General features: G+C 41.5%; 1 protein-coding gene across 5 annotated transcripts in view; it reads left to right on the forward strand.

The window, feature by feature from the left end:
- LOC106586283 (uncharacterized) overlaps window positions 1-16,035 on the forward strand; it is a 31,979-nt gene extending 15,944 nt beyond the window's left edge. For all 5 annotated transcript variants that reach the window (XM_082964469.1, XM_082964470.1, XM_082964471.1 and 2 more), the window contains 8 exons: window positions 155-706; window positions 1,191-1,452; window positions 1,796-1,925; window positions 2,124-2,229; window positions 2,381-2,616; window positions 11,143-11,301; window positions 12,052-12,183; window positions 12,486-16,035. In XM_082964469.1, the coding sequence (XP_082820595.1) occupies window positions 155-706; window positions 1,191-1,452; window positions 1,796-1,925; window positions 2,124-2,229; window positions 2,381-2,616; window positions 11,143-11,301; window positions 12,052-12,183; window positions 12,486-12,495 (1,587 nt within the window). In that variant the 3' untranslated portion in view covers window positions 12,496-16,035. The remainder of the gene's footprint in view (window positions 1-154; window positions 707-1,190; window positions 1,453-1,795; window positions 1,926-2,123; window positions 2,230-2,380; window positions 2,617-11,142; window positions 11,302-12,051; window positions 12,184-12,485) is intronic.
- Window positions 16,036-18,567: the final 2,532 nt, after the last annotated feature.

Raw genomic sequence — 18,567 nt, forward strand, 5'->3', positions numbered from 1 at the left:
AAATATCACTGTGTTTATTTTGTGGTTTCATAGACATACAGTAGGCCTACATCCATAACATCTTTAGCTTAAAAGCTTTATATGACACACTGTAGAAACTATTTTGACTACTTCCCTTCTGCTATTCATTTCATACTGTACCATTGTGATCCAGGGCTATCAGGAGAGCTACCCAATCCCAGAGGGCCATCGGGGCTTCATCAGTGATGCCAGACTTCTGCAGATGCAGAGAGCTGAGAGAGAGGCCATGGAAGGAAAGCAAAGAAAGATAAGTGCTATCCATGAGAATTATGTCCGGACTGCTCTCATCGGGGTTGGCAGCACCTTCGCGCACCACTTCGTCCCCTCTATTCAGTGCATTCCGCGGCCGAAAACTCCACCGAGGCCTTTGCCCCGAAGGCTTGAACACATAGCTCTGTCCCCACTGAAGAACGTAGTGGGGGTGGACGGAGCCGAAGTTGGACCCGGATCTCACTCTCTGGAGTCCATCCAGGTAAATAAGTCATTCAGCAGCAGTAGCGTGCGGCCTGTTCCCGTCCCTCCCACTGGAGCTCCCTCCAAGAGGGGCAAGAAGAAGAAGGGCAGGCGGGGAGTCAAAGCCCTGAAAGTCCAGTCGGACCATGGCTGTCCTGACAACAATGGACCCATTGACCTGATGGAGGAGGTGAGGGACATCGAGGCTCACCTGAAGGAGGAGGCCTGGAAGGTAGGATGGACTTTGAATTTATTGTAAATGTGAAAATTTGCAGTTCAGAATTATACTTGGATTGATAAATTGCCAAAACAGATAGTGGTTCCATGTCTTAAAGTCAAATCAAACTTTATTTGTAACATGCGCCAAACACAACAAGTGTAGACCTTACCTTGAAATCAACAGTGCAGTTCAAGAAGAGTTAAGAAAATATTTACCAAATAAACTAATGTAAACAATAATAATAAAAAAAGTAACACAATGACATAACAATAACGAGGCTATATACAGGGGGCATCGGTACCGAGTCAGTGTGCGGGGCTACAGGTTAGTTGAGGGGGTACAGTGTGTAGGGGTACAGGTTAGAAAGGATACTCTCTTTGACAGCATGATAGAGTAGATCCTAGAATACAGGATCTCTCTGTGTATTAGTTTATGTATATACTAGTTCTATATGCATTTCTTTGATGGGAGCATTCTTTTCTGGTCTACGCCAAAGGTGGTACATGAGGTGAAGGCCATGAGCAGAAGAAGTTTGGGCTCGGCCATGTCCATGGGGGAAATAGCCACCAGCTCCTTGGGAAGCCTGAGCTCAGTGGATATGAACACCCCTGCGGAGCTCCGTGACCACTTGGATGTTGGGACCCCGGTCAAGTCGCGTGACAGCCCACCCAGGCCTGCTCCCCCTCCTACCAAGCCCAGGAGCAAACTGCCTCGGCCTATAAGGTTCCTTAGCCTGCCAAAGGCTGCCACCGGCTCAGGTCAGTCCCTCTCACGTACTCACACTAATGTAAATTAGACAGGGAGATGAAGCTAGGTAGATTGATAGAAAGACAGTAGGAAGGGACACAAATGGCTTTAGCCCAGGGCTAAGACATTTTTCCACACTTGCTTTGCCTGTTGCACAGTGAGAACCTTTGCTCAAGGCTATTTAGACCCTGCTTCTGAGCAGGGTGAGCACCAACAAAAATGTGTGCTAAATTTAAAATGATATATTACTAAGATGTTCTAGTGTTAAAAGTACAAACAGATATGGAAATTAGTAAATACATAAATAAATACATACAGTTCACAGAGAGATAGATGTCTGCTGTCAACCCATAGACAAGAAGGCAGCCAGTGAGCCAAAGGGCCAAATAAAGAAAAGTCAGGACCAGGCCAGGTTGCAGCCCCTGTCCAACCCAGAGCAGGCCCTGACTAAGACCATCAAGCTGCTCCACTCTGCCTCTGACTGGTGAGCATTCACTGTAGACAAGACCAATGGAGCTAGGCTAAAGGAAGCACAGTGTAGTGTCCTTGGAAATGTAGATTTGCTCCATAGAGCGTAGAAACTTCTGAAATTAAGAGACCAGAGTCCTAATTGATGAACATCATTTTAATGTTTTTGGAAAATGTTGTCGAAATTGCTTACGTTTCTTACACTGAATTGCAGGGAGAAGAAGATCGAGGGCTTGACCTCTCTCCGTGTGATGGCTCAGAACCACATGGACATACTGATGCCTAAACTCCATGATATCTGCCTTGCCATTATAAATGAGGTAGCTGTATTCATTCACTGCCCTCTTCATTCATCTGCACAAATCTGCTACATTTGGAGAACAAGTCAAATTATTGTGTCATGTTTCTGATGTTCGTGGGTTGTACTGCTCAACATTAATAGCTGGTCCTGTGCATGTTATTATGATTCAGGTGAAGAACCTGCGCTCTGCAGTGTCCTGTGCTGCCATGGCCACACTGGGTGACATGTACGTCCACCTCCAGAGGGCCATGGACAGTGAGGTGGAGGGGACGGCACGCGTGCTGCTGCACAAAGCCAGCGAGGCCAACACCTTCATCCGGCAGGGCGCCAACTGTGCCCTGGGTCACATGGTGCAGAGCTGCACCCCTACCCGTGTCATGAATGCCCTGCTGGTCGGTGGGCTGAGGTAAAGAGGGAGAGGGGTCAATTAACACTCACTAAGGGGTAGATCCGGACTTCCACAAATGTTCACTTTGTCTCACATTGAAAGTTTGACTCGAGTGGAAGTTAGGATTCACTTCAAACAGACCTGAACTTTCTGGTGCAAAATGGTCACTGCTCGCTTAGGTATACCACACATTAGATTAGATTCAACTTTATGGTCATTGTACAAGTACAGTACAACGAAATGCAGTTAGCATCTGACCAGAAGTGCAAATAAAAGAGTGCAAAAAATGTACAAGTAAAACAATTAAGTACAATGTATGTTATTAAGTGGGATGTATAAATGTGCAATCAAGGCAAATGGCAAGTCTAAATGTGCAATGAAGGCAAGTATTAGGGCCGGGACAATGCCAGTATCGCAATATATTTTCAATGGCAAAAATGAAAACACAAAGCAGATCTCACTCTTTGGTCCTTTAAAAACCTGCTGTATTTAAAATATTGTGTGATATAGCTTGGAAAATAAGTGAATATTACTCAGGATCACAACATAATGATATTTGTTTCCAACATTACGTCTGTTTTCCTAAAGAAGTTAAATCCGCTTCGTGTTTTGGATACTGGTATCGTCCCGGACCTAATTAGCAGTGGATGTGTATCATCTCTACACAAGAACATTTGTTAACACTTTATATGAAAGTGATGCTCCAGAGCAGGGCCGGCTTTAGCCTCTTGGGGAGGTTTGGTTGGGAGGCCCCCACACCAAGCGGGCCCCCAAAAATTATGGCACCCCTCTTGACGGCGGAGAGAAACATGTGCATATTAAAGTTAATTTCCTCTAATTCGACACTACAGTAAATGGTGACCCCGATGTGATATATCTTACAGATACTTTGGACTAAATTTGAGTTTATTCTATTCTATTGGGGCAGCAGGTAGCCTAGTGGTTAGCGCGTTGGACTTGTAACCAAAAGGTTGCAAGATCGAATTCCCGAGCTGACAAGGTAAAAATCTGTCGTTCTTCCCCTGAACAAGGCAGTAAACCCACTGTTCCTAGGCCGTCATTGAAAATAAGAGTTTGTTCTTAACTGACTTGGCTAGTTAAACAAAATTATCATATTTAATGAACATGTGGCCTATGTGATGGCGAATATGCAAGCAATCTATATTTTTTATTAATGATTTGATCAAAAAAGGCAAGAATGTTCTCACATTTGATTCGAATAGGGATGAAATTCTTTAGTGCTGGCAATATGCACTGAGTATACCAAACATGCGGGGGGGTCTGGTGAACACGTCAGGGTTCTATGGCCGCAGGCAGAACAGCAGAAACAGGGTCAGCAGCACGACCAGGTGGACTAGGGACGGGGACAGCCAGGAGTCGTCAGGCCAGATAGTCCTGAGGCATGGGTCCTAGGGCTCAGGTCCTCCGAGAGGGGAGAGCGAGAAAGATAGGAGAATTAGAGGGAGCATATATATATGATCACACAGGACACCAGATAAGACAGGAGAATTACACCGGATATAACAATATGACCCTAGCCCCCCGTTCAAAGGCACTTAAATATTGTCTTGCCCATTCACCCTCTGAATGGCACACATACACAATCCATGTCCATATTGTCTGTCACGACTTCCGCCGAGGTCGGTCCCTCTCCTTGTTCGGGCGGCGTTCGGCAGTCTACGTCACCGACCCTCTAGCCATCGCCGATCTACTTTTCATTTTCCATTTGTTTTGTCCTTGACTTACACACCTGATTTCATTCCCCCAATTACTTGTTCATTATTTAACCCTCTGTTCCGCCATGTTTGTTTGTGAGTGATTGTTTGTTTGTAATACGGTCCGTTATTGTGGGCTCGAATTATTGCGTTGTATTTGTGAATATTTGAGTAAATTATGTTTATTACTCATATCTGCTGTCCTGCGCCTGACTCCTCTCTACCAGCTACACACAGGCAATATTACATTGTCTCAAAACTTAAAAATCCTTATTTAACCTGTCACCTCCCCTTCATTTATACTGATTGAAGTGGATTTAACAAGTGACATCAATAATTGGATTCACCTGGTCAGTCTGTCATGGAAAGAGAAGACGTTCTTAATGTTTTGTATACTCAGTGTATTGACATGCATCAGAATAAATACGAGAGAATGTTAATTCTAAAGCTTGCTGTGCTTTTACTCGGGAAAAACTAATAGCAACACAGGAAACTACTGATGAACTTCCCAGAGGAAATCAGCGCAGCATAGAGCAATTGGAAGCAGAACTTCAAGCATATGAAAAAGAGCATGATCAGACTAGGTCATTTCTACATGATGCGCAGCGAGATTTGTTAGAACAGAGCACAAATAGGCTCCAAAGCGACATGTCTGACTGAGATGCAGATAGCTGCAAAGTCAGTCCCACCTAGGGTGTGGCCATGCCAGAGTATGTGAGCAGAGTGAGGAGTGGAGCTTGCCCTATTTGACTGGATCGTGGAGCAAGTTTCCCAGAGGCTGGAGCTTCGGCTTTCTCGCCCCCTTCAATTTTGCTCCAGTAGCACTCATTTTACAAGCGCAGGGCATGCCCGGCCCAGCATGCATTTGTAGTCTACTTGTGTGCTGCTATAGCACCTTGCTTTAGCTACTGTCATCTAATATTCTAAATATCTTAATAAAGAAGCTGATAAAACACACAGGTGAAAAATCAAGGAGATTTACAAAGATGAGGAGGACCAAGAGAGGCAGTGCGGTTATGTAGTGTCCACAACTAAAGAATGAAAAGACAGGTATCCCGAAAGCATGTACTTACTACGTGTACATGCTAACAGAAAGGAACGAGGTGGGTAGCTAGCTAAGTGTGTCATTTTAGCGCATTATTTATAAACAAAAAATAATCTCTAAAAAGTTCAGTTAATTTTCCTTCTATTATCTACACAATAGGCCATCATTGATGGCATGCTAACTAACTCTATTACCTCTTTCAAGGAGCGTTCTGTTTTGATAGGGATATTTGACCTAAAATCCTTTAGGCCTACCTACAGAACAAAATAAAAATAACTACGCATCCCTGCCCAGCCTGGCATTAGTGGCCCAAACGGTGTTTAGCATCCCAAGTGGCTCTGCAAGAGCTGAGAGGGTATTCTCTGCGGCTGGCCTGCTCTCCAGGCACAATCACATGAGCCTGAAGCTACAGACTCTGGCCAAACTCATGTTTCTAAAAATGAATTCAAAGGCACTGTAGATTGAGCCTAATGAGGCATTTTTCATTTAATTTGTATTTAATTCTAAGTAAGTCAATAAGCATGTATGTGCAATTTATAGACTATAACGATTTAATACAACAAAATGTTGTTTAAATGCTGAGCTTACACGGAACCCAAACTGGCTGCGCGCGTGCGCCATAGTGTTGACAGTACCAAAATACAACAACTCATTTACAAAAAACACTGCAGCACAAACAAGTTACAACGTGAAATTGCCTCTCTCCCATTCATACCTTAGAGGACCAAACTACATCTCCCATAATGCAACGCCGGTACTGTTAGCTCCCAGTCTGCATCACAGAAAGGCATGCTAGCTATCAACAGCAGCACTTTTAGCACTCTGTAAACTATATTAATAACAACAATAAAACTCTCAAAGTTACATGTTTCTATAGTCTCACATTCCCTTATAACAATATCTACAGCATTAACCTTGGGATGTTTTATTTATTTCACGTTATGGACTTCTACAAAGGAGTAATCTGCAAGACACACCTTTCTCAGTGTTTTCTCGGACTGAGGAGAACGGCAGCTACGGGTAGTACCAGGGTGTTAGTAGGTGACGCATGCACCCAGATGAAATAAAATACATTTAATGAAACAAAACCCGAAGATGTTAACATCATTCAGCTACTGTAACTGCCTACCTAACATCAACAGGCAGCACCAGTAGCGCAACAATTAAAAATAGACACCAAAAGTAAAGTTCCTGGCGATCAAAGCGATCTGACTCCCCCCTTGTGTCTGAACTTGGAATATTCCTGTTCGCGGGCTTTGGCCCTCAACCTGGTTGTTCTGTTCTGCGTTGTGTACTATTCTAATAATTTGAAGTTTGATGGAATAACCATTTTAACTCTACTACAAATACATTTCGTATTAGGCTACATGTCTGACTCCTGACCTATTTAGTGTTTATATGCTGTTTAATACGACATGTAGCCTATTTGAAATTATGAATGCTTCTTAGTCACCTTTTCCGGTTGTTTACTTAAATACTTCATTCAAATCATATGGTTTGGTTTCAATATTTCAAAACCAAATGGTAGGTTATACGCCCCAGCTTTCAGCCAATCAGCATTCAGGGCTCGAACCACCCGGTTTATAATTTCAATTATCTCGCCAACCCTCTCGTTACCACTCTGGGTAGCAGAGTTTCAGTTGTGTTTACATCTGTAGGTCTGATATCTGATTGGAAGTTCACTTTTATAGTAGCATATTGGTTAACCTCTATGGGCTAGGTGGGACGCAAGCGTCCCACCCGTGGTGCACTCCATCAACAGCAGGTGCATTTCAAGAGTGGCAAATTTGAATCCAAATAAATGTCAAAATTCTAATTTTTCAAACATACAACTATTTGACACCCTTTGAAAGATAAACATCTCCTTAATCTAACCACGTTTTACGATTTCAAAAAGGTTTTACGGCGAAAGCATAAATTTAGAGTATGTTAGGACAGTACATTTACAAGAGTTGTGTGTAATGTTTTGTCAATTCAAAGACAGGGTCACCAAAACCATAAAACCAGCTAAAATGATGCACTAACCTTTTACAATCTCCATCAGATGACACTCCTAGGACATTATGTTAGACAATGCATGCATTTTTAGTTCTATCAAGTTCATATTTATATCCAAAAACAGCGTTTTACTATGGCATTGATGTTGAGGAAATCGTTTCCCTCCAATAACCGGCAGTCAAGTCAGCACCACAAATTAAATAATTAAAATTAGAAAACATTGGTAAAATATTATATTGTCATTTAAAGAATTATAGATTTACATCTCTTGAACGCAATCAACTTGCCAGATTTAAAAATAACCTTACTGGGAAATCACACTTTGCAATAATCTGAGCACTGCGCCCAGAAAAATACGCGTTGCGATACAGACTAGCCGTCATGTTGGGGAGATCTAAAATCGAAAATACTATGTAAATAATCCATTACCTTTGATTCTCTTCATCAGATGTCACTTCCAGGTATCACAGGTCCATAACGAATGTAGTTTTGTTCAAAAAAGCTCATCATTTATGTCCAAAAATCTCCGTCTTGTTAGCACATGATCTAAGCCCGCCGGACTTCACTTCATGAACGAGGGGAAAAAATATATTTACGTTCGTTCAAACATGTCAAACGTTGTATAGCATAAATCATTAGGGCCTTTTTTAACCAGAACATGAATAATATTCAAGGTGGACGAATGCATTCTCTTTTATAACGTATTGGAACGAGGGTACCCAACATGAACTCGCGCGCCAGGTGTCTAATGGGCCATCATCGTTCCATGGCTCTTGTTCGGTCAGATCTCCCTCCAGAAGACTCAAAACACTTTGTAAAGGCTGGTGACATCTAGTGGAAGCAATAGGAAGTGCCAAAATATTCCTCAGCCCCTGTGTTTTTCAATGGCATAGGTTTAAAGGTAATACAACACATCAGGTATCCACTTCCTGTCAGAAAATGTCTCAGGGTTTTGCCTGCCAAATGAGTTCTGTTATACACAGACACCATTCAAACAGTTTTAGAAACTTTAGGGTGTTTTCTATCCATATATAATAAGTATATGCATATTCTAGTTACTGGGTAGGATTAGTAACCAGATTAAATCGAGTAAAAAAAAATGTATCCAGCCGTGCAAATACTGCCCCCTAGCCCCAACAGGTTAACAACTCACATTGTTTTATTTTAACAACTCAGAGGCTTTTAAAAGAGTCTTAGAATCATTGTCTCTCTTTTTCTTTGTTCCTGACCTGCGCTAGTGAGATACGCCCTCTCTCTCTCCACCCCAGCGACTCTTGGGGCATGGCCTTTCAGGCTATGACTTCTCTCCCTCTCTGATCATGCATAAGGTATTGCATTGTAATGTTTGTTAATGCCTTGTATATGATTTCATAATGTTAAATACCTTTCCACTCTCAGTCCAATTCTTGCTAGTCAATGTCAACTCATTGCCTAATGCTTGCTTGCATATTTTAAGTATCTTTATAGCGTAAAAGATAAACATTTTAATGTATAAATAGTTATATATCAAATACTACCACACTACAAAGTCAATCAATTTAATATACACCATCACAAATATTCACATGTTTTCATTTAGGCAGGTCTTAACCTCTCTAGGATAGGTGGCACCAAATCGTCCCGCCTACGTAACAGCCAGTGTAATCCCGTGGCGCGTTATTCAAAAACCTTTGAAATGCAAAAACTTAAATTTTTCAAACATATGACTATTTTACACCATTTTAAAGACAAGACTCTCGTTAATCTAACCACACTGTACGATTTCAAAAAGGCTTTACAACGAAAGCAAAACATTAGATTATGTCAGCAGAGTACCCAGCCAGAAATAATCAGACACCCATTTTTTCAAGCTAGCATATAATGTCACATAAACCCAAACCACAGCTAAATGCAGCACTAACCTTTTGATCTTCATCAGATGACAACCCTAGGACATTATGTTATACAATACATGCATGTTTTGTTCAATCAAGTTCATATTTCTATCAAAAACAAACTTTTTACATTAGCATTTGACTAGCATTCCCGCCGAACACTGCCGGTGAATTTACTAAATTACTCACGATAAACGTTCACAAAAAGCATAACAAATATTTTAAGAATTATAGATACAGAACTCCTCTATGCACTCGATATGTCCGATTTTTAAAATGGCTTTTCGGTGAAAGCACATTTTGCAATATTCTCAGTAGATAGCCCGGCATCACAGGGCTAGCTATTTAGACACCCAGCAAGTTTAGCACTCAGAAAAGTCACATTTACTATAAGAAAAATGTTATTAACTTTGCTGTCTTCGTCAGAATGCACTCCCAGGACTTCTACTTCAATAACAAATGTTGGTTTGGTTCAAAATAATCCATAGTTATATCCAAACAGCGGCGTTTTGTTTGTGCGTTCAAGACACTATCCGAAAGGGTAAATAAGGGTTACGAGCATGGTGCAATTCGTGACAAAAAAAATTCGAAATATTCCATTACCGTACTTCGAAGCCTGTCAACCGCTGTTGAAAATCTATTTTTATGCCATTTTTCTCGTAAAAAAGCGATAATATTCTGACCGGAATCTGCATTTAGGTAAACAGAGGAAAGAAAATAAAGCATTCGGTCGACTCGGGCACGCGCCTAAGCCCACAGTACTCTGAGCGGCCACTTGCCAAAACCGATAGTGTTTCAGCTAGAGCCTGCCTCGATATCGTTCAGCTTTTTCCCGGGCTCTGAGAGCCTATGGGAGCCGTAGGAAGTGTCACGTTATTGCAAAGATCCTAAATCTTCAATAAAAAGAGCCCAGATGAAACACAACTTCTCAGACAGGCCACTTCCTGCATGGAATCTTCTCAGGTTTTGGCCTGCCATATGAGTTCAAATTATACTCACAGACACCATTCAAACAGTTTTAGAAACTTTAGGGCATTTTCTATCCAAAGCCAATAATTATATGCATATTCTAGTTACTGGGCAGGAGTAGTAACCAGATTAAATCGCGTACTTTTTTTTATCAAGCCGTGTCAATACTGCCCCCTAGCCCTAACAGGTTAAGAAACATTATGATATTAAACCTCTACGGCATGTAGGCAAATGTGATTAGCATGAGGTTGTAAGTAACAAAAACATTTCCCAGGACAGATATGGGCAGAAAGCTTATTCTTGTTAATTTAACGGCACTGTCCAATTTACAGTAGATATTACAGTGATCAATCTATTTGTTTGAGAAGAGTGCACAATGTATTGATAAACCAATTAGGCACATTTGGGCATTCTTGATACAACATTTTGAACAGATATACAATGGTTCATTGGATCAGTCTAAGACTTTGCACTGACACTGCTGCCATCTAGTGACCAAAATCGAAATTGCGCCTGGGCTGGAATATTTATAAATGTATGTATATTTATAGGCAATGAGTTGACATTGACTAGCAAGAATTGGACTGAGAGTGGAAAGGTATTTAACATTATGAAATCATATACAAGGCACTATGATCAAATACCTTATTAATTATCTGATAAATCATGAACAAATCATTTAAAATAGCATTTATAAATGTGTAAACAACTATTTATAGATTTCTCATTGACATTTACAAATGTAGGAATAATGATTAATAAATGGTAATTGAACTCTTCACAAACAGTTTATAAATGGTATATTAAGGGACTTTAATATAAAGTCTTAGTGAACATTTTGATCCATCGATGAGACTTCATCAATACAATCCATTATCATTCGTCTCCTAACTCATGTATCTCTATGACATGTAACTGATGTGCTCTGTTTTTCCTTCCTCAGCCACCGTAACGCTGCGGTGAGGAGCTGCACTGCTCAGCACCTGGAGAGACTGGCTGAGGTCATGGGGATGGCTCGTCTCCTGTCGGGGAAGAAAGACCTCACTGACCGTTTCTTGATTGCCGTCAGTAAACTGGCTGTGGACCCTGCACAGGAAGTCAGGTGTGATGTTCCTCCTGTAAAGTAGCTTGCTTAAACATAATGGCCGGCCTTAATTTAGGCCGTGATTCAATCCATGGCTCGCTATAGCACTAGATCGCCGACAATGCAGCTTGTAAAGGTAATTTACTCTTGAGTCGACATCTGCAGCGTTTACCACGAATACAAATTGAAATTGCCTTTAAAAGCCACATTGTCGGCTGTCTACAGCATCTATGCTAAAGGGTGTCATGGTTTGAATTGCGGATTTTAGGTATTCCAAAACAACCACAGGTTCTCTTGGAGGGGAATAGTAATTGAAAACAAATAGGAAAAATTATAAATGCAAATAAGTGCTACGTGGCATAGGAAAATCCAAGTCCAGGCACTCATGTGGGTTTGAAAGTTAAAAAGCCAAAAGCTTAGCCGAAGCCAAAGGATGTTCTTCTCCCATCGCCAACTAGCGACCTCCTGTGGTGACCAATGCACGCTGACACGGTCGCCAGGTGTATGGTGTTTCCTCCGACACATTGGTGCAGCTGGCTTCCAGGTTAAGCGGGCTTTGTGTCAAGAAGTAGTACGGCTTGGCTGGGTTGTGTTTCGCAGGACGCAGGGCACTCGACCCTCTTGCAAATTCGACCTAATGTATGTCTTATTTTGATGGGATATTTTTTTCTCAGGTTGCCATCGTTTGAGTACTGTTTTTAATCACAGACAGGAGAAATTATTTGATATGTTGCACGTTTAAGATGATATTAATATCTTTGTCCACAGGCATCATGGTCGCAATATCTTGAGAAACGTGGCCACCAATGGCGACTTTGCTAAAATGTGGGACAAATTCGCTCCGAGGAAAGAGCGAGAATCCTTGAGGGAGGTCATCTCAAAGGTTAACCTCAAAGAAAGGTACATTCTCTCTGGATGATTAGAAGAAGTATGAGAAATGAGCTGATATGATTACAGAACTCCAATCCCACTGGGCACAGACATCAGTTCAATGTCTAGTTTTGATTTAAATTTGGGAAATCAACCAATGTGAAATTAACCAAAAATGTTGGTTAAAAGTTGGGTGAAAAAAATCCAATTGTGTTTTCCACATTGATTCACCGTCATACATAGATTTTTTTGGTTCAACCAGTTTTGGCCCAATGGGATAAATTTAATATACTGTAAGATTATATCTTTTTGTCTTTTCTCTTTTTCAACAGGAATATCTGAATAATCCCCAACTTGACTATATGTTTGTATCTAAATATTTGCACATTTCCCAACTTGACTATTACCCCCTCCAGTCCACAAACTCTAATATTTTTGCTCATTCTAAGAAATTTGACACTATCATCCAAACCCCAATGTAAATGCATCTTTAAGCTGCATCGACTCCTTGTCCAAGTCCTGAATTCACTATAAGGCAATATGAACCACATTCAAAGCACTAAATGACCTTTCCTCGAAGCTCCTATCTGATCTACCAGCTCAATAGTGGTCTACTGAAACCATACTCACCATCTCAGGGGGTGCTCAGATCATCAACCACTGACCTCCACACCATCCTCAAAACCAGCAGTCCTCTTTTGGAGGCAGATTGGTCAGTGCTCCTGTATGGCACCAACATTGTGGATTTTCATCCAATGCTTCTGGACTATGAGAACATTCTTTGGACAATAAAATTAGGTAAAATGGAAGCTGGCTACAGTCTCAGTTTTATCCTCCAAGACAGTGTGAGGATGTGTAACAACAATACCTGTAGTTTAATTTCATGATCAGGGCCAGATTACCGAATGGGCACACAGGGCACCTGCCCTGTGGGCCCCGACCTCCAGGGAATATCATCATAACATCCAAAACTAAAAGTATAGTGGATGTATATTACAGTACGTGGACGTTTTACAATTCGTGAGCTCGTTTCATAATTTGTAGCCATGTTTAATATAAATTTGTGCTCATTTTGTAGAAATTCGTGAGCATTTAAAAACATTTAGTGGGGATGTTTTATATCAATTTGCTTACTGGTTCTCTTTCATGCCATCTCGAGGAGGGGTGAGTGGGTTGAGTCACTGACGTGATCTTGGTGTCTGGGTTGGCGCCCCCCCCCTTGGGTTGTGCCGTGGCGGAGATCTTTGTGGGCTATACTCGGCCCTGTCTCAGGATGGTAAGTTGGTGGTTGAAGATATCCCTCTAGTGGTGTGGGGGCTGTGCTTTGGCAAAGTGGGTAGGGTTATATCCTGCCTCGTTGGCCCTGTCCGGGGGAATCGTCGGATGGGGCCACAGTGTCTCCCGACCTCTCCTGTCTCAGCCTCCAGTATTTATGCTGCAGTAGTTTGTGTCGGGGAGCTAGGGTCAGTCTTTTATATCTGGAGTATTTCTCCTGTCTTATCCGGTGTCCTGTGTGAATTTAATTATGCTCTCTCTAATTCTCTCTCTCTCTTTCTCTCTCTCTCTCTTTCTGTCGGAGGACCTGAGCCCTAGGACCATGCCTCAGGACTACCTGGCCTGATGACTCCTTGCTGTCCCCAGTCCACCTGGCTGTGCTGCTGCTCCAGTTTCAACTGTTCTGCCTGCGGCTATGGAACCCTGATCTGTTCACCGGACGTGCTACCTGTCCCAGACCTGCTGTTTTCAAATCTCCAGAGACAGCAGGAGCGGTAGAGATACTCTGAATGATCGGCTATGAAAAGCCAACTGACATTTACTCCTGAGGTTCTGACCTGTTGCACCCTCGACAACCACTGTGATTATTATTATTTGACCCTGCTGGTCATCTTTGAACATCTTGGCCATGTTCTGTTATAATCTCCACCCGGCACAGCCAGAAGAGGACTGGCCACCCCTCATAGACTGGTTCCTCTCTAGGTTTCTTCCTAGGTTCTGGCCTTTCTAGGAAGTTGTTCCTAGCCACCGTGCTTCTACACCTGCATTGCTTGCTGTTTGGGGTTTTAGGCTGGGTTTCTGTACAGCGCTTTGAGATATCAGCTGATGTAAGAAGGGCTTTATAAATAAATTTGATTTGAAATTTGATTTGATATATGCTCCTAAAAACAAATGAGGAGATGGAAGATACAGGACTTCAAGCGCGTCCAGTGTCACAAATAGAACCAAGTTCTATTTTAGCACCTGGCTAAGCAGATGATTGAATAACATGTATGTGTTCATTTATTTTGCAACTGGTCTGGTCAGCATGTTAGAGATAGACAGGACTCCAGTCATACTGCAAAACACCACTAGAAGCCGGACATAGCATTTGCATAGATGGGAATAACCAAGAATTCATGTGAAATCCATTCATGAGAATATTTAAAGAAAGGGAAAGGGGGATAGCTAGTTAGAGCACAAGTGGAAAAGGGTAGTCACTAGTGGGGACAAAAATAATGTATGCTTCTTTCCGCCACACATTACAACAGTGGTTGTTGTATTTTCTGTTTTGTTTGATTATCACAGGATTTGGGCTTTGTTGCCCTTGTTTACAGTGACCTAAATAATGCTCAAGTAAAAGATGGTGCCTCACAACCACGACCACCCAGAGTTTATACCATTGGTTTCTACATCCAGCTTCTAATGGTGCATTTACATACAGGATTTACCCCAGTATTTTACCCATGGATCCCTGCTCTCATTTGGGGCCAAGGCAATGCTCTGTGTTCTTTTCAGCTGTTTTTTACATAACAATGGCTATCTGTGAACTTTAACACCTTCTCACAAAGCAACAGACTTGAATGATGCAAAGATTGTTGATGCCGTCACCATAAGTCTTTAGAGCTGACATTAACATAAAACCCTGGTCGAAACCCTGGAGTGTGGGTAAGTCTATATGGAAAAGTACCACTAGAGGGAGCCACATCCCAACATGTGATCCTGGATCCACAAATCTATCAGCAAGTGTCAACATTTCTGCAAGGTCTCAGTCTCACATCAGAGTTAGACGTTCATCCATGTTTCTCAAACGTCAAATTTCAAAGTTGTGCTAAACGTTAAATCTCAAAGTGTTTAAGGTTACATTTAGGGATTAACTCCGGATTTTAAGGTTAGGGTTAAGTTTAGGCATTAACTCAGAAATCTTAAGGTTAGGCATTAACTCCAAATGGTTAAGGTTTGGGATAGGCTTATAACAACTATCAAAAATGACACTCTATCGCTGGATTCAACCATGAAACCTTTGGAGTCAGAGGCAGATGCTTATCCACATCCACAATGTCCTAGAAAAAACAAAACTTAAAGGTAACAGCGCTCACTGTTGCCCCTGGTGGCCGGTTTCCACATCATATCCTGACATCCTCAGCCATGGATGGATGTCGAATACTGACTTGTATCACTGGTGATCTGCCTGCAAAACTCTGATTCCATTCCAGTCTGGCTCAGCTCAGCAAATGTAGCAATTGGACATTTGAAAACATAGAAAATCAAATTCAATGATATTGTTGTTTCCTGAACTGAGTGAACTCATGAACTGCATTTGAGTTAATTGAGTTGAAATGGAATGAAGGCCAACCATGGTCCTTCCCTGTAAAGCCTAGACCTTTCCCATCAAAACCCCAAGCCCCCATCCTTGTCTACAGTGCCTTCAGAAAGTATTCATACACCTTGACTTATTCCACATTTTGTTGTGTTACAGTCTGAATTCAAAATTGATTAAATATGTTTTTCTCTCACCCAGCTACACACAGTACACCATAATGAAAAAGTGAAAACATATATTAAGAAATGTTTGCAAATGTATTGAACATTTAATACTGAAATATCAAATATACATAAGTATTCACACCCTTGAGTCAATACTTTGTACAAGCACCTTTGGCAGCGATTACAGCTGTGAGTCTTTCTGGGTAAAGTCTCTAAGAGCTTTCCACACCTGGATTGTGCAATATTTGCCCATTATTCGTTTCAATATTCTTCAAGCTCTATACCAGGCAGTGTCAGAGGAAGGCCCTAAAAATTGTCGAAGTCTCCAGCCACCCAAGTCATAGACGGTTCTCTCTGCTACTGCACAGCAAGCGGTCCCGGAGCGCCAACAGGCTCCTTAACAGCTTCTACCCCTAAGCCATTGCACTGCGGAACAGTTAATCAAATGGTTACCCGGACTATTTGCATTGACCCCCTTATTTTATTATTATTTATTATTATTTTCTGCACTGACTCTCTTGCACAGGCTCGATATACATTCACTGGACTCTAACCTTACACATGCTACACTGACACTCCAAAACACACACACACATGCATATTGTCCCCCCCCCCCCCCCCCCCCCACAGACACACACACATATTCACATTCCTTCACACATGCTGCTGTTTCTCTCTGTTTGTTATCTATGAATAGTCACTTTACCCTCTGTTATGCTCTGTGATTTCTTTATAATTTTTCCCGTATTGCTTACACCGATCCTGTCTGTTCAGGACTGAGTGAACATTAAGATCATAATCCAGTATGGGAGAGACATGGGAACTGAAAGATGAAAATATCCACATAATGCGTGGAATATGCAATTTCTTTGTTAGTTTTTCTGTAGAGAAAACATCCTAAGGGTATTTTTTGGTGAATGGAAAACAACGTATTTTTCGTCCTCTAAATTGTTGCCAAGAGACCAAGAGTATTTCAGTCGATGCCAGTCAATGTCAGATACAGTCACTCTTTGAAAAGAGAGGGAATGTTTGTTATAGTACACAAGACAAAAGTGTATTATGATAAGATATTGTTGTGTGTAGACCACATGAACTTTGCCCATTTTTTTTTTTAACACACATTTCCAAAACAATGAACAGTAAAAGCAAAGAAGTCATCGACGCATTCCCACAAGCTGACCTGGATAGGGTGACTGCAGTGCAACGGCATTGCCGCAAGCTTACGAAAATGACCACAAGAATGTACTAGTCTCAACCCCTTAGCCCCCTGATTGCCCCATAGTACAGACCTGGGATGTTTTGTTTTTGATTAGGGGCAGAAAGAAAGAAAGAAAGAAAGAGTGGATACTGGATACAATGAAAGAAAGGAACCCCATTTCCCTGACAATGAAGCGCCAAAAATAGCCAATTGCACTTTGTATTGTCTGGGACCCCGACCTGATTCCAATCTTTAGCCGAAATAGCACTTCTCTCACAGCCGCCATTGCTATAGCCCTTTGAAAGCCTATTCATGATTTATTTAAACCCAGGAAATGACCGTTATAGTATGGGTTTTCCAGTTCAACACTCTAATTTAAAAAAAAGTTGTTTGTGCCGTTTGATGTTCATTTTGCTTATTGAGTTTGAATCATATTTCTCTGTGGAAAATATACATGAATGAATAGGTTTTTGTACTGTATTTAGGGGGCGATAAGAGGTTATAGTCTGGGTTCTTTTGTTTCAGTCACTGTGATTTATTGTTTGGCGTATTGTGAGGCATCCGTCGGTCGGGTGGGTCTTTGCAGCTTGTGTTAGCAGGGCAGGTCCTTCTCCTTCATTGTGATTCAAGTGCTCAGCTTTGTCCATTGTTCCTTCCTGGCTGATATTAGCTGCTTTTCAACCACTGGGTCGGGGGCAAGGACATACATGGATGTGGGACCTTGAACGGTGATTAGGCCCAATATTAATGTCCTCTTCTATTCACACCCAAACATGCCAGGAAGGACATTTTGCGAATGTTTGAGATGGCTAGGATGGAGATTTGAGAAATATCCCAGGCGATTCGTCTTGAGATGTGAGCCTCTCACATTTGACAGTACTTGAGGAATTTAAGTCGAGGAGTTACAGGCTAGTTGTTGGAATGCAAACTTTGAAACATACTGTTGAGTGTCAAACAATGTGGAGTTCACAAGCAAAGGTCCCCGAGGTGATAGATTGCAAAGTTAAAACTTACTTAATGAGATTGCAGACTGAGGTAAACAATATCATTCGGTTGCACTTGGATAGAAGGTATGGTTGAAATGGAACAACAGCTCATACGCTATTATCTAACACTTCTATATAGGGATCACGTCATAGACACTCATTAGCAATATAAGTAACAAATTGGCCTTTTGGGGTATTGTTAGACATTTATTAGGTATTTATTCAGTGTTTTCTTATTTTAACATTAGAAGTCATGGCAAATAATACCTAATACGGGCCTAATTAGATATCAATACACACTTATAAATAAAATGAGTGCATAGTATGTGATCCCTATACTAAAGTGTCACCTATAGTTCAACCCTGTTCCGTGCTACTGTTTTGAAAGTCAATTAGAAGTATATTGTAAATGAAGCATTGTTCATATACATTAAAAGGATAAATTAGCCACATGACTCTTTGGATGCTTTTATTTTCCTTTCTCCCTGA

The sequence above is a fragment of the Salmo salar genome, chromosome 02 (genome assembly GCF_965601325.2).
Source record: "Salmo salar chromosome 02, fSalSal1, whole genome shotgun sequence".
Taxonomy (NCBI): domain Eukaryota; kingdom Metazoa; phylum Chordata; class Actinopteri; order Salmoniformes; family Salmonidae; genus Salmo; species Salmo salar.